Here is a 17,157-nt window from a genome sequence, read left to right as displayed (position 1 = left end):
AAACTTTCGAGTTCTGTCTGTACTCTCTGATTAATGTGTCACGCTGATACCATCCTTACATGGAGGAGGGAGGGAGGGGGGGATTTGTCTGCATAGTCTTTCTAAATTAAGTAATTCAAAGATAAAAAGATTTATCTGTGATGTGTTTTGAGCCTGGACAAGAGACATGATGAGACGCTAACATGTGGAACAAGGACTTTGTGATTAGCCATTGTCTGTGACCTCTTTCTCTGAAGTGTCCAGACTGTGTGGCTCCATTATCACATCTGACAGAACATGATGAGTGACAAGTAGGAGCGCATCAGTCAGAACAGAGGATACAAGATTATATTTATTCTTCCTATAGTTTCTTTATATGTTCAGTATTTGGAACGTTTTATATCCTCTCGGGTCAGCGTGAAATTTCTCCACAACATTTTGGGTCCCTTTGCATGCTCTGAAAATTAGCAATGTATAGAAAGATATTTATATTTAGACTTTATTGAATGGAAATGGCTTAGTCACAGTAGCTCAGTTGCACATACGAAAGAAATAGAAGTAGGTTTAAGACAGTTAAAAATAAAATAAATCATTAAAATACAATAGTACGAGCACAAAATGTACAAAATTACAAGAAATCGAATTAGAAGTAAATATCCACTATATACATAAAGAGGATAAATATTAAGTTGTAGTTATATGGACTGAAAAGCTGAGTTGTCGTTGGATCGAGTACAGTAGTGAACCAGAAAGTTTGTGTATAATAATAACTCATTTGTGAAAGGTGACAGAATCTCTGATTGCATAAGAGTAAGCTGCTACAGTGACACGAATCTGAAACTATTGAGACCACAAGCAGGAAACAACAAACCTGTTTCCTGCCGTGACTTTGGGTCTTTACCACTGAAATATTTATCTATAGTATGGCAGTACCACAGGTAGGTAGTCACTGGTTGCACTTATCATAGGCTAAAACTATTAGTTTTACATTTGTTGAATGGAATCTTCTTCATTGACTAAAATGTGCATCTTTTTTGTGTGTGTATTTGGGTTTATGAATCTGCTTTTCCATCACTGGGGTTGACACATCTTTTTGTCTGCCTGAACCTGAACTGGTTTCCATGCACTGGATCATTCAGCTGATTGAGAAAGCCTCTCTTTGCTTAAAAACTGGATTTCTTCCACTTTCTTAAAAGTCCCGAGGTCATGTTTTGTACTATCATGATGCTGATTGTGGAAATGTGAGATACAGTGGTATTAAATAACCAGTGAAGAAAGGCTGCAAGCTGTGATGAGTCCATCAAACTCATCCGTATGTGGGGCTTCATCTGGTTTCACTGAAATCTGATTTGTACGGAGGAGTCAGGTCAACGAGGTCTCCCACTGAGTGTTGAAGAATTGCACCTGTTGAATTGACCACTTAGTGGCGCTGTTATAAGAATTTTGATTCCAGCACGAGCTGGGTCTCTGCCAAGTTTCACTTCAGCTTTTGAGTCAAAGAAAGTGAAAACAAAAAGCCTGGTTCACCAACTAGAGGCTTGTTTTGATCTAAGGGAAACTTGAAGTGACTCGTTAAATCGTTAGTGTGGCTATATACTTCTTTTTAAAAGCAGCTGTGTCTGATCTTCCTTGTTTTATTTATTATAATAAATAATGTTCAGACCTGTAACTAAAGTGGTGTAATTATTTGTCAATGTGCATTAATATCAACCCATTGACTTTTATCTATCTGTCTTTCTTTTTGTTTTTTGTACGTTAGCTGGTTAGTTAAATATTTAATTCGCTCAAGTGAAACTGAGGAGCTGGTGCTCTGACATCATGATTGACGGGCACTGTTAAACGAAGCCTGACGCCGCCCCAGATGGTGTCTGAGGGGGACGACTGACACTGAGACTGCAAGTGATTTTCTGTAGTTACCTCACACTGCAGCAGATTCAGAGGCCTTTCCATGTGCATCACGAAGACAGGCATATTTACATGGCTATCCTTGTGAGGACATGCATTGATATAATTCATTTCATAGCACCTTAACCTAACCATCTCAATTAAGTGCCTAAACCTTCACCATAAACCTTAACCTTTAACCTAGAAGTCTTAACCCTCAAACAGCCTTTTTTTTGGCCAAAATGTCCTCACTTTGTAGAAACGTCCTCAAACCGAGGGTGTAAAACAGAACACTGGTCCTCGGAAAGATAGCTGTACAAGAACACACACACACACACCAATAATGAGGAGAGGCCAGAATATAGAATAGAATAAGTAAAATCAGAATAAGTACATTAATATAAGTCAGTAATAACTTATGTTACAAACGCCAGAAAAAAGAAATAAAATATGCAACAATCAACAAATCAATTAAAAATATAAGGTAAAGACAACATATAAAACATGACGCTCCAGCTTTACTTCTTTTTTTATCGTAGCTGTCATGAAATAAAACCACTCTTTTTAATAGTTTCAACAGTTCTTCTCTGCTGTGTCACTATCATCTCTTCCTTATTTATCTGCTCTGGGTAGTTTGAGATGTGTGAAACAGCAGCGCCGTGTAAATGTCACGTAGCAAAAGAGTGATGAAATGTGATACTGCACTTTGTGGTCCACATGAAGGCCGTGCAGAGTAAGCGTCACCTTGGTGGGAAAAAAAAAAGAAAAGAAAGAAGAATGATGAGCCAATCAGGTGAGGCTGATGTCATTGACACTGCTCACATGTGACTGGCCAGGACTGTGTGGACGGATGCCAGCCCCTCGTTGACTTGAAATAACACAACATTATTAAGTTTCGTAAGTGAAATTAGCAAGTGCAGTTGATGGAGGGTGGAGATTTGGAGGATTTACTAAAAAACAAACACGGCATGCCAACGCCGAAACTAGAACTAGAGGGAAAGAAACGTTTTCAGACTTGTGGAGAATGCGGAGAATTACGTGCACACTGACTAGTTGCTGGTAGCGTTAAGCTTTTTTTTGGCCAGTGGCCGTTGAAGTTACATGAAATAGCGACGTCTTTTCTGTCCCCCACCCCCTTAAAAAGCATATAGACCTACAGTATAAACCTGTACACCTCATCCATTTCATCTACACCATTTTTCATTACATATATGAGCATTAAAGCTAACAGGCATCATGGCATCAATATGCTTGAGCACTTTTAAAGCTGCAATCGTTTAGGACAAAACTTTAAAACTAGAAGTTAGTGAAGAATACGCAATATACTGTATAATATAATTCATGATAAATATCTAGCAGTCACACTAATAAAGAGATGCAGGATGATGTGTGCAATCACATACCAGGTGTAACCAAGGCCTAATCATACACTAGGTGGCAGTGTGATGACATGCTAATGTAATGTGTGTTAAATAAGAAAACGTATTTCTTCGGGCGGCTATGGCTCAGTAGGTAGAGCGGATTGTCCATGAACCGAAGGGTTGGTGGTTCGATCCCCTGAGTGTGCCATATGCCAAAGTGTCCTTGAGCAAGACACTGAACCCCTAGTTGCTGGTGTGTGAATGTGTGTGTGCTTGTGTGAGTGAATGGGTGGATGTGTCTCTGACTGTAAAAGCGCTCTGAGTACCGTTGAGTAGGTAGAAAAGCGCTATATAAGAGCAAGACCATTTAACATTTATTTTCTTGTTGTTATGATTGTAGTTTTGTGTTAAAATGTGATTTTTATTTTCCACCTTGCACGGTTGCGTTGTAAGATTGTCAAGAAATATTTCCTCCATAGAAGAGACGCAACAAACAGTCTGCCACATCACATCTCACTGAGCGTGATGTTCATTTTTTTTTTTTTTTTTTTTTTAGCGAACTCAAAGTTGGCACTTAACACGCTGTCACACCCAGCCTGAATGTGTTCAATGCAAATATATTTTCCAGGAAATCAGCTGTAAAACTGTGAAACACGCTGTATATGCATGCACATTTTATGGTGGAGCTGAAGCATCAGCCACTAACAAACCAAACTTAAGCAATAACTTAAGCAACTCATTTATTGATTCAGTTTTTGAGTGTTTTCTGACTTCAGCTTGTGCACACTGTGTACAGGAAATGGAGGAGGAAGCCAAAGTTGCCACGAGTCACTATGAAACTTAATATCAAATATCTGAACCTCAACAGCTAGCTTTGATGTTATTATCCTCAGCATGGAGATAGACTAGAATAACTATTATTGTTATTCTAACATTTACAACGAAATGAAGTGCATGTCCATTTAGTGCAAACGTTAGTTGAGTCAAAAGTCAAAAATCAGTCGGTCAAAGCCAAAGAAACCATGACATCCGTAGGAAAACAGGAGCAGTGTTTTCTTTCCAGGTGAGGAGTGGAAAATCCCCAAAACTGTCACCAGGTGATTTAGTCGACTGAAGGCACCTGCCTGCTGTTTGCACTTCAGTGTGGCTTCACACAACACAGGAGAAACAACTGTTTGCAGCTGGGGCTAAACCATGAAGAAGCTACTGGTATGGAAGAACTGAAATTATACTGATGAAAGTTATAATTTCATTGAATTATATTGATGATAAGTGTTTGTTTTGATACTAAAAGCAGATAAGATGTAGTTTGCATTAGGACAGACAGCCTATTGGTAAGATTAAAAACGGTTAATAGTCTGCACTTTACAAAGTTAAAGTGCTTAAAACAAAGTTTGTAAGACATTTGTTTGTTAGAGTGATGATGGCTGTACATTTCTGTTTCTGTTTGAAGGATTTCAACCTAATATTTTCTACAGTAATGAATAAAAATTGCATCTTTTATGGTTGGCCAGGCCATCTTTCAACTTTGGGAAAAACGTAAAATACTGGATAACTTGTCAATAATAAAAGGTAATTGAATTCGAATCCACAGCTATTGTGCAATCCCCTTGCCAATGTGAATTAATAATGCTTTAGCAGAATCTAATACATAAATAGTCGTCAGAAAGAAGGACACCAGCAGTTTTTGAGGGATGGAAGTAAAGGTGCAGTATTGCCTTAATCGGGCTATAACAGGAGAACTTAAGTGCATGTAAATACGTTACTTGGAGTTCTCATTATCCGATTGAGACACCCAGATAATGCCATTGGAATTTCTCCGGCATGTGTACAGTGAATTGAAGTTTTCAATTGGATAATACGTGTGCGCATGCTCCACAACCGCTGCGCTGGAGTGTGACCCCAGAACAAAAACATCCAAGAAAGCCGGTCGCAGAAGAAGAAGAAGAAGAGAAACGGAGCCGCTAGAAGAACCATTTGAAGGTTATCATGCAACTTATCTGTACCAGAAGTAGTGTGAACATTACGTACGAGATTAAAAAATGTAGTATTATCCGTCTGGTTGTTGTTTGAAATGCCGGCCTGCCACATGAACGACTCTAGTTTATTATATCACGTAATAGGTCAACCAGAAATCGGACCATATTAACGTGGTATTAACCCGCTGAAAAGACACGTATCGCCACCTAGTGTGGAGGAGGAGAACGGTTATTCGATTTTCTTGCGCTGCATGTAAACTGGGACAAGGACTGTACTGAGAAAGTCGAATTTTGAGCATAGCTCGATTAAGCTCTGCATGTAAACGCACTGACTGTGATGTGAACTTCCTCTCCAGAATCAATCAAGAAAAAAATGCAAATGAGTTTGTTGGTAGACAAGTTGTGAGACAAATGGATGAAGGGATGAGAAGGGTTGGATGAAAAGGATTAAAGGAGGTCAAGGGGATGCGATGAAATGGGATGGAAATGGTTTGAGGGGACGGGATGAAGAGGGGGAGGAATGCATAGAGTGATGACGGTGCAGGAAGGTGGAGCTTCGAAACCTTGTCTGTTTGGTTTCTGTAATGAAAGGTGGAATAGGAACAAAAGAAAAGTAAAGAAAAGAAAGGAATGGGATGGGCAGGGTTGACAACAGAGAGGGTTAGGACACAATATTATAGGTGGCACAAGATATAGAATGATGTGTTATAAGTTATAATAACTTAATCTGCTGCGGTTTATTTGTTATTTTTTTCCAGAATGAATTGTTATTAGTCAGCAAACACATTCAGTTTAATTATTATTAGTTATTTATTTGTGCTAATTGTTATTTATGGACTTATAGCTTTGTTCATTGTTCATTGTTCTCCTATAGCTAAGAGTTACAAACCCTGTTAAGAAAGTGGAACAACATTCAATCTAAAATCTTGTGTAAAGGTTGTTTAATGGAACCGTCTTTATTACGACACAACATCGAGGACGCAACAAAACAACTGAACAATTACGCTACTGTCAGCTCCGCAAGTTCTTTCTTACTATTGCACCTTATACTTGAAATCCTGCATTTTTCACACAGGTTAATTAAACTATTTGTACTAATACTAAAACTACTGAACACTTTACTTGGATTCCATATCTGGCACTGCGGAATTTGTTCATTCAGGTTTATGCACAACAGTGCATATAACATTGTCGTCAGCGTAGAAGCATATTGACACAAAGATCATTTATGTAGACAATAAAATAGGTCCCGAGACTGAGCCCTGTGGCACACCTTTAGTGATCTCTAAGAAAGATGATAATTCATACCTAGTCTACTTCTCTGTATTTTGATGACATTTTGTCCTGCGTACATTGTTGTTAATACTTGAATGACAATAACGTCTGTCTATGTCTATACCGTAACGCAAAAAATGAATTTCGAATTATCTCAATTGGGAACAATAAAGCAAATAAATAATAAAACAATAAAGAACAGGTGACACATGGTGAGACTCTCCATCCAGGCTTTTGTCAGGTGTGGCTCATTGGGGTAACAAAGCCTATGCAAAACTAAGGATACTTACACTCCTGCTGAATGGCAAAGTAACACAACACCCTGTCCTTAGAATCTAAATTAAAGTGGAATTGAACAGGTTTTTTTTTATCAATGATTGACATCAGCAAGGTAGCACTAGAGGTCACCGAGTTCTTGAAGGGAGTATATCTGACTAAAATAATGTCGCATAATTACTGTACAGTTGTTACAAGTGTTACTCCTCGAATTGCCCCTCGTTTCTTGTCGAGACGTGGGTGTGAAACTTTCGCTCTTGCAGACTTTTAAAGCCCCTTTGTAATATTATATGCTTCAGAATTGACCCAGCAGTCGCAAATGACTTGTGCAACAAGACAAGACAACAAGGACTAACAGCTCCAGCTAAAAGCTGATGAACAGGTTTTTTGCACACCCACACACTCTCACACACACACACACACACACACACACACACACACACACACACAATGTGTCTTCTGTGTCACTATACCCTGGTTTGACATTGAAAGAGGAAATCCCAGCCTGAGTCTGAAGTCCGTCAACCGCACATTACAACGACTGCACTTCCTCATACATGTGCATTCGCGTCTTCGGTGCTGTGACATACGCACCACTGCGTTTATGCTGTTAGGAACATTTTAGTAAAAGCATTATTATAGAGAGCGGCGATGGAGTAGTTCAAGTAGTTAATTCAAACAAAAGTCAAAGCCACAACCTTCAAACAAGAGAGAGAGACAGAAAAAGAAACCACATCTTCCCTGTTGGACAAGACATCGCAACAGGTGGTGAGTATGTTCCTTTAAACAACTTTATTGTTTTAAAGTTAAAAGATACGTTTAAGGATATGCATATTTGCGCTCGCCCTGGCATTTTACGCTCACTTTACCACAGGTTAACTGCAGGTTGCAACCGCTTCACGTGCTTCAAGGTGCAATGTTCTAGCCAAGTCTTGCTCTGAAATTTAAAACGTAAAAGCTAGGAAAAAAACATTTGAGACGATTTCCTGCGACTATCACATGACAGAAACAATACTGATCCTTTATGTTGACAACTTCGCTTTTACTTCCTGTGGTGAGAATTGCATTAGTGCTTATTCTTGGGGAGGAGTTCATCTTTTTTTGACTAACCGCAGAATATTGATCACCCCCTATCAGCAAGTTCCGGCAACTTCCTTTCACCTACTTATAACTTTATAGCGTGGCATTTGCATTGAAACTTCAGGTTTAAATTAATGCAAACGAGTATAAACACAAATGACATGTTCTATTGGAGTACTGTGAAAACCCAGGCTCTGATTACATCATACCCCCCCATGTGATTCCACAACTTGGAAATATCCACATACGAGTCGGTAAAAGTGGAAGCAAGAAACAGAACAGAGATTTTTCACAACCAACCATCAAATTTGAGTCGCTTCTGTAACGCAACGAGATAGTATAATGATAATAAAAAAAAAAAAAAGAGTCGACAGTTGGCAGTGCTCAAACCTGTAGCCCAAGTAAAAAGGATGTCATTCATTCATTATTAAGAGGCGGCTACCGACTGCCACACGGTCAGGTGCTCTATAGTTGTATAATATTATTACTCAGCATCCATGGATTTGGAAACGAGCCCAGTCTCCTCTTATTTTGTGTTATTATTAAAGATTAAATAAGATTAAAGTATGCCAATGAATGATATTAGCGAAATAAAGGACCTTAGTAATGATAAATAGTGATTGTGATAAGATAACGTGGCTACCAACTTGTCGAAGAAGCTCGTTAAGAGGGGCAACTAAAAAGGCAACTAAAAGCTTCAAAAATAACAACTCAAATTGTGTAACTTTAACAGCCAGTCACGATGAAGCGTTCTGTATCTGTAGTGGTTTATTAATTCAGCCTGAAGTTACAGAGAACTCAAATTGCACATAGAAGCGAATGTTTGCGACACAGCCTTGTGCTCCCAGGCGTGGTCGCTATGGAAGCCGTACTGTATGTGTGATAGCGAACATATGATAAGACACAGGAAGGAAAGCTGATGAGATGTGAAAGACCCAGACAGACACATAATAAAGGCCCTAAAGTCATATTTGGGTTGGATTTCCTTTAAAAGTCAAGAGTTTATTTTGAGCCTCCACGTGAAGAGTTTTTACCAGTGACCTATATTCAATACTTATGTTGCATGATGTCTACACTGTTACTCATACATGTATTATCAAAGGGAGGCCAAAGGTTACCAGCTTTACAGCTTTTCCTCCTATAAGCGGGATGAAATCTAGGTTTAAATCTCGTCTGTGTGCCAAGTGCAGAACCAGATCCAGGATGCGTTCAGGTTCAGAAAATGTGCTCAAAACCGTAACATAAATATTTAAACTATCCAAACCGTACAAAGAGGACGTAAAACATGACTTTACGAGTAAAGCGAATGAAGTGAAAATGCTTGGTTTTGCGTGTTTCCACTTTCGTACTTGTATCTGCTTCTCCATCTCTGCAAATTTTTGAATTGATTGTTTTGTGATCAGTAAAGATGGAACACGGTGAGGGAAGGTTAACTGAGGACGTTTTGAGACATTTGTATGACTCATTTTTGCCGAAACTGATCAAAACAAAAATAACCCGACTGACAAAAAAGACACAGCGCCGACTAGTGTTGGGGTGGTGTATTTACAGAGTGAGACATTGATGAGAGCACAGGTTTAAATTGCTCGTATCGGTGTAAGCTACATCTAGTACCTTAAACAAGCCTTAAGTCTCATTTTCTCATTTTCCGCTATGACATCATTCAGCTGCCGCTGTTTGGCCAATTTAGTTTAATGCTTGTAGCGACTTCAAGAAAAATAAACCAACTTAAATGAGCCACTGAAGAGGTGTGCAGGTGAACTTGTTCAGACGCGTTTTCTGGGATAAACCATGAACAAAGGACAACGATGGACGGGTCCAGAAAAACAATGGGTTTTTAACATGGGAGGCAGCTGGTTTGTTTCTGGCTTCTATCCATTGTTGGTTTCTTTTAGCCATGATCGTTCCTGTGGTCATCATTGTCAGCGTGAGGATAAAAGTGTCCTTATAACTTAATGATGCTGTCATCTGAACCAAAGTAACAGCTTACAACTAACTACAAATATAACATGATGTCCATTTATAATAAAATTATACTGCAAATACTTTATGTCGTGAGTTTCATGAGCTGGACTAACGCTGCGTTAATGCATTCCACTTTTACTTTGGTGATTTATTTTGCTGGGAACTTTTCCCATGACAGGCATCATCATGTCCTGTCATTTCGGTCTGCTATAAATAAAGTGACTGCGTCTTCCCATGCACAGCCAATTATGCTGAAACATAGTGCATGTAGCATGAGCCCCAAGTGGAGCGTTTAAACAAGGTTCAGTGGCTCAATTAACTATAAATAAATAAATAAAACAAGAAATAAAGAAATTCTCAGACAACAATTAAAGACCAAAATATTTCACACGAACCCCACAGCAATAACCACACAATTAGTAACTACCATCAAAATAAGAGAGCACGCTGAAGCACTTTGCACATGTTCAAGGCTGCACCAATTACTTTGCGGGTTCAGGAAACTACACAATCGACCAAATCCACCGTAAAAAGTGAATCATTCTATGTAGCTACACTGGTCCAACAAACGGCCACGATTCGTACGGAAGTCTAGATTTTCAGCTTTATTTCTCCTCCTCCACCGACGTTGCCACGAAATCTATATATAAGTAAAAATACTACAATGCTAACACAGTGTGAACAAATAAACTCATGAATAAGATGCTGTGTCCTCAAGCACATTATAAACAACCCACAAAATGAAATATAGATAAAACAAGAAGCACAATTACCGTTTGCGCCTCTTCAACACAGTGTGACAAGCTCTGAATATGTTCCACCACTTCCCGCTACTTCTTCTTCTGACCCACAATCCCACAGTTCACCCTAATAAGACCGGGGTCATGTGGTCACACCCTTTCAAAATAAAATGTCCTCACATGAAGCTTTTTAAATCACCAGTGAAATCATTTAGCATTACATTTTACTGATATCAACTTATTTATAAATGTAAGCCCCCTTTTAATTCTCTTATTTATTGTAATGAACTTATGTCTATTTATTAACCGTTTTTAAACACTTCGTGAACTTAAAACTATTTTATCTTTGTAACATGTGAAACGTAAATTTAATTAATGAAATCTGTCTCACAGACAGTTACATTTTACCTGTGCACGGTGAGAAAAGTAATTCATGTACAAAATGGTGAGGAAACACTGGTCAGTCTCACGTTATCATCCATATTATAATATATAATATCTGTAGCTGTTAATTGTCTCTTTTCAGCTTTTCAAGGTGCATCCACAGTTGTGTTAAAGTATTATTTAGGTCAACATGATTCATATGTTCCTTTATAGTCTTGTCCCATTAAAATGGACAAGCTGTAGGGTGCAACCGGCACAGGAGGACATCTAGTACAGACACACAGACAGACCTGAGCTCAGGATTAAGTAAAAATGCAAATGAACCCAGCCCATAACCTTCTCGTGACGCTTTTAACCTTGTTAACCTGACTACCAAGAATCTATTCTTTCAATTATTATCCAAACCAAGTACCAAAGGAGCATTAGGAACTCAGATTGCTCGATTTATGATAGTGACTCCCTTCTGGAGCAATAAAGAAAGAGAGTTTTGTGCATTTCTGCAATAAAATGAATGAAAGTACTCGGAAGTTTAAGTGGAGAAAGAATCTTATGAACGATCTGATTTTATTTTATTAGTTTTCTCTGAGATTGTTTTCAGTGTCTTTGCTGAATTGCTGATATGATTCAACTTTCTGTTTCTACCGTCCAAAAATCTGATGATTTAACTATTTTTTTTTTAAACCCACTGCACTGAAGAAACCCTGCTACAAGTAATTTGCAATGACAATAGAGCAGGTTTGAAAGGAAACATGGCTGCACCCAGATTATTTGTGCGTTTGTTGCGTATGATGTAGGTTATTAATGTGTCATGTTTGTGCTCTGTCAGCATTCGGTTAAGATCAAAGTAAGAAGGTGATACGGTTTAATACAAGATATTTATTTAAACTTAAAAAAAAATGCACATAGAGGAGTTGAGGAGGTCAGGGCTGATGGACGGGTCAACAAAAACCTTTTCTTATTTTAACAGTGAAGAAAACTGGTTTGTTCCTGTTTCCTACTCAATGGTCTTTTGGCCGTGGCCGTGGTTGTTCTCAAATAGTGTGTGGTCAAGCTTTGATGTGCTGTTCTCACTTATGTTCAGAAACACTGATCAGCCACAACATTAAAACCACTGAAGTGAATAACTTTGACTGTCTTTTAACAATTCAATGTTCTTCTGGGAAACTTTTAGACCTGGGATTCATTCATGTTGATGTTATTTAGACATGTAGCACCCACCCAGACTAGACCAGACCAGACACCCCCACCCTATAGCACCCCAGCAGGATGCAGCCTGACATGGGCACACACACACACACACAAACGCCTTAGGAACAACTAAAAACAAACAAACAAACAAAAAACCTGAAGAACAGCACAAGGTCTTGACTTGGCCTCCAAATTCTTTAGATTCCAAACTGATCCAAGTATCTGTGGGATGATCCACAGAGGTCCCTCAACTCATAGGACCTAAAGGCATAAATAAATACGTTGCTCTAAAGATACAATGAACACATATGATATGAAAAAATATTATGATTTATATTCAGCTGAACTTGACCTTATATATATATATTGTTAAATATACTTTGATTCTTTCTCCTAGAACATGGATCAGCCACTGTCTCCAAACACGAGGAGGAGTTTCAACTTCTCATCTCTGCGTATCAAAAGTAAGATTTTTGTGGATTTTACAACACAAAGTAAAGCTGATGTTAATGCCCTAATTTTAAAGTGTTGCCATTAAACATAGTGACAGCTGCGACTTTTCTGCAGAAAGACACAACAGTCAGGACGAAGATGGTTTTACCAGGAGGAGAGGGCTGCGCTCTTTTTCATCGGTCCGAGAAACCACGAGAAGAGGTAAAACCACGTACTGTGCTGAGATAAGAAACCAATCAATCAACTCCTTGTACTATCCTGTAGCTAAAATAAACCTGTTTCACACTACGAAAAGTCAATGCACAGTGATCGTCATATTCTTCATTTGTTTTCAATCTTCCAGATGAAGAGGGCGTCTCAGAACTACACAGTGTGCAGGAAAAGTTTAAAGCAGGTAAGTCTGAGGGGTAATGGCAGCATTAAGTGGACATGGGCAGGGCTTAATAAATGAAGCATGCATTGGCTGATCATTATATGGGGCTTTATTTACATTATCGACTACACAAAGATGAAACTCTGAAATTTTTCCTGCTTGTGCTGTTAAAAAAGATTTTTTGATAATATGCATGTGACTTAAAGCATTTTGGTTTAACTTAGCAGAAGGCAACGGTCTTATTAAGTAGACTTATCCAGCCTACAGTCCACCCAGTATACTCCCAACATCAACACATTGTCTTACTGCACATATTTGTTTTTATGAATACACACCTATATAAATACACTGAGGACATGGTGCATAAGGTTTTATGGTACATGCAATTTGTGCAGTTTACTTCCCGTCACAGCCACTAGATGGGGTGACTTAAACAGAAAAGCCATATCAGACATTGCAAGGAAACACGATAGTTTCGTTTATTTTTGCTCCTACACATCCGGCCTCTAACACTTACTCTGCATAAAATTAAAAGAGCCAGTGCTTGTGCATAACAACATGTACACTGCATGTGTTTTCAACATATACAATTGCAAATACCGTGATTGCAATTCAATATAATAATGCAAGAACGAGAGCTTAAAAATATGATGCACCTCAAATAAGCACGTATCAGACGTTGTGCAGTGTTCTGAGGTTTTTGGTTTTAATGTTGTGGCTGATCAGTGTGTACTTGTGTACAGTATATGCATATACTTGTTTATAGCTCATCATTAAAGTGGGTGTTCCTCTACAAGTATACGATAAATAAGACAATTTTTCGGAAGTTTGCGGTGGTGCTGCCTGTCTATATATTGTCCAAAACCACAGATAGAGAGAAAAAAAAAAAACTAAAGAAAGAAACAAAAAAAGCTACAGGACCTACAGTGTCCAAATCAGTTAAGTTCAGGCGGTACATACAAGTACTGTACAACCCAATTTGATCTCAAGCGGCTGGACCAGAACCATAACACAATGATAGGCTAAAATTTAGGATTTATGGACTGTAATTGTCATTACACACAAAATACAACAAAATTTTATCTGGCAGCAGTCTCTGGTTACAGCTTGAAGCCACGTGTTTGTAAGAATATAAAAATATTTTCACAGTATATAACATAAGTAACAACAACAACATCAACAAAATTCTACTTTTAGTGCAAAAAAATTAAAAAGATTTTTTTAATATATATATTTATAAGATAAATAAGTGCAATTTGGGCACATTTCTGTCTGCTGTGCATTGTTGTTCTTTCCACTTCTCTCACTAATACAGTGACCTAATTAGAGACAGCGGTTACTGTTATTGAAAAGTCGCAGTCACTTGCGTAATTTTCACGCTTTGCAAAGTCAAGCTACGGTCCGGATCACAGCCTCTGGGGGGCCGGCCGCTTTTGGGCCCGCGTGCCTTATGTTTGACACCTGCGCAGTAAGGGCAGCGCTACTCGGGCACGCAACTAACACGCGGAGCTGCGGCCGACGAGCTCGGGTCAGGTGCTGTCGATTGCTCTCGGGGGGGGATGGAGGCCGTGAAGAGCCGCCGCGGTGCCAGCGGGTTTGCGGACGGACGCAGCTGAGGAGAAGCCGCGAGGAGTTCGTCGGGTTCGCGTTGGAGTTTTTCGTCGCAGCCATGAGCGAAGCCGTGACGAGGAGAAGAAAAGGACGGGGGCTGGCGAACCTAAGGAGCAGATGGAGTGAGTAGGATACGGCGGACAGCTGGCTAACCCAAGTTTTTATTTCGCTTTCGACATGAGCGGGGAACCTCTTAATGAAACTAAGTTAAAGCGAAAACAATGCGTCAAACTTTCGGTAATACAAAAAAGTAAATAAATAAATAAATAAAAAAGTTTGTCGAAACTTGGAGCGGTCGTGTCTTGGACAGGTGTGTCCTGTTGAGTTTCAGGGGGCATTCCATTTTTTTTTTTATTTAGAAAAACCTGTATGTACTTCTGCATTTATTGGCGTTGCTTGTACATTTTTGCGGCGGACCATAAATAATAAAGTTCAGCTGGGGTTAGGAGCGCTCCGACTTAAAACTACTTCTGTGAACTAAAGTAGTTATTATTCTAATAAATAGGTGGGATTTCCTGGATGGGATTCGCTATAACATGATGTGGACAGAGATTTCCCTGCTGTAACTTAATCGCGCTGCTCTTTGATAAATTATATTGTGAAATGTGGGTTTGACTATTGACCTCGCAGCTGAGTCACACTGTATCACTTTTTTTTTTTTTTTTTTTGTCTTACAACAAACCCTGTGTGAATATGAAAATAAACCTGCTATATGTATTTGATTTAGTGCTATATTTGGATCTGGTGCTACAACCTGCAAACTTTCAAGAATGAACAGAATCCCTGAATTTCCCATCTGTTTTCAGTTTAGGAGCTTCAGAGAAAGTTTCTTCTCCCTCTGCGTAGGAGAGTTGCCATGTGTCCTGACATGTTGAGCAGCCCGGGGGCTGTTACCTGGCTGCTTTTAACACCCATGGCTTAGCTGTAATGCAGACGCACGAGTAGACATGCGAATGCTGGCTTTAAGTCGTCCGTCTCTGCCGCACAACAACAGAAAAAGACATAAAGCGTGGCCTTAATGTGGGTTTATGTTTGTGCGTGCTTGCGTGTGTGCAAGGTTGTGCAACTGATAGGCGCGGCGCGGAGAAACTCTTACTAGGTGCTGTTGACACAGTGCAACTACAGCTGCAAAGTGCAAACACCTTTGTCCTTCTTGTCGACCCGGTAAAAGCTGCCGTCTGGGACGGCTGCAGCTGAGGTGGACTGAAAGGGGAACCGGCGCAGTGCACAGTATGAATGTGTCTTTCTGTCTGCTGCGACCCGTCTAGGAATGTTCTATCTGCAGGACGTGCTCACTCAGTTATATGTTGCTCAATACGAAGTGAGATATCTGTTTGTCATCAATCCTGAGTTGAAGCAGAATAATCGTAATGCAAAAAAACATCTCGCTTCAGTAAAAATGACCAGAATCTCTTTACTGGACAGTTGCACACAGGAATTTTACCACATGTATCATTATCACGTAACATTAAATAAAAGTTGGCAAGAGAGAAGGAAAAACAATACATACAATATCTAAAAATTCGAAAAATGGAAACTATTCAATGATGCAATGACTGGAATAATTACACACAAGAAGTGGCTGATGCCGTGGATGGTGCATGTATAAGTGGGGGTGAGTTCTGCTGTTTAAAGTGTCTTAGGGAAGGGTGGTGGGGGGGTTGTGGGCGTCCGGGAGGGTTTGTTCAGGTGAGAGATGGCCCTGTAATTTCAATCAAATCAGTAAAAATCAATGAAATATCTTAAGTTCTTGGGTGAAATCCTCCAAGTGCGCCCCCATGGTGCATATGGTGAAATCGTGCTTTTTAAGAAACAGTAAAAACCTATAACTGGTTGAAATACAGATTTTCAACCATTGGAGGAGAAACGCGCTATCGCTCAAAAGCACAAACACCTTTCGAATTAGATGTGGTTTAAAAATCTGGGTCAATTCATAATGATGTGTACTTTTATTCCTACCAATAGAAACACAGCAGACACAACAAAGTGGGACAGTCTCCCTCCCAGTCAAAGCATCTGGACCAGATCTTTCATTTACGTCAGACACAGTTCTCCCTTCTCAATGACTTACATTACATCCAACACAGTGTCTGGTGATAACAAAGGACAAACCTCACAGACGATGACACACGCTTCAGCTGAAAAGAAGTGAAAGAAGTAATTAATAGACTTTCAGAGTCCGTATCATCCTATAATTGAAGACCTGTTGCCTTTAATATCTTTGTTAGTATCTCGTCCTACATCATGACTGATTTAATCATCACTAAGAAATTGTCCTTTGGACTTCAAGAAGCACGTTACATACAGTATTATGCAGAGGCTTCATTTGATTAAAGTGTGCGTATTAATAAGTTTCCCCTCAAATCACATCTGTTTGACGAATTGCTGTCCAATCAGTCCTGTTACACGTCTTTCTGTAACCGCACATAATCTCATAATTCACTCCAAACCTTTGCTTTGAGTTATTACCTCCTTCATCTGAAGCCGATAAGTAAATCTGACCCGTACTCTGGTATTGAAGGTTGTGTTTTGTTACCCTGCATTATCAGCTGTTTGTTTGCTCTGCTTTTTTTTTCTCCTCCTCTGACTTTTTGTGGCGTTTAAACACA

General features: G+C 39.3%; 1 protein-coding gene across 3 annotated transcripts in view; it reads left to right on the top strand.

The window, feature by feature from the left end:
* Positions 1 to 7,311: 7,311 nt before the first annotated feature.
* Positions 7,312 to 17,157, top strand: part of LOC125021430 (DENN domain-containing protein 2D-like) — a 29,117-nt gene continuing 19,271 nt past the window's right edge. The window contains exons 1-4 of one of the 3 annotated variants that reach the window (XM_047607511.1): positions 7,312 to 7,522; positions 12,509 to 12,575; positions 12,679 to 12,765; positions 12,908 to 12,958. In XM_047607511.1, coding sequence (XP_047463467.1) covers positions 12,512 to 12,575; positions 12,679 to 12,765; positions 12,908 to 12,958 — 202 coding nt within the window. In that variant the 5' untranslated portion in view covers positions 7,312 to 7,522; positions 12,509 to 12,511. Of the gene's footprint in view, positions 7,523 to 12,508; positions 12,576 to 12,678; positions 12,766 to 12,907; positions 12,959 to 14,372; positions 14,671 to 17,157 lie in introns of those variants that run through there. The other 2 variants (XM_047607520.1, XM_047607503.1) reach the window with 2 other exon arrangements.

Source organism: Mugil cephalus, chromosome 1 (genome assembly GCF_022458985.1).
Source record: "Mugil cephalus isolate CIBA_MC_2020 chromosome 1, CIBA_Mcephalus_1.1, whole genome shotgun sequence".
Classification (NCBI taxonomy): domain Eukaryota; kingdom Metazoa; phylum Chordata; class Actinopteri; order Mugiliformes; family Mugilidae; genus Mugil; species Mugil cephalus.
This window is presented reverse-complemented; position numbering and strand designations above follow the sequence as displayed.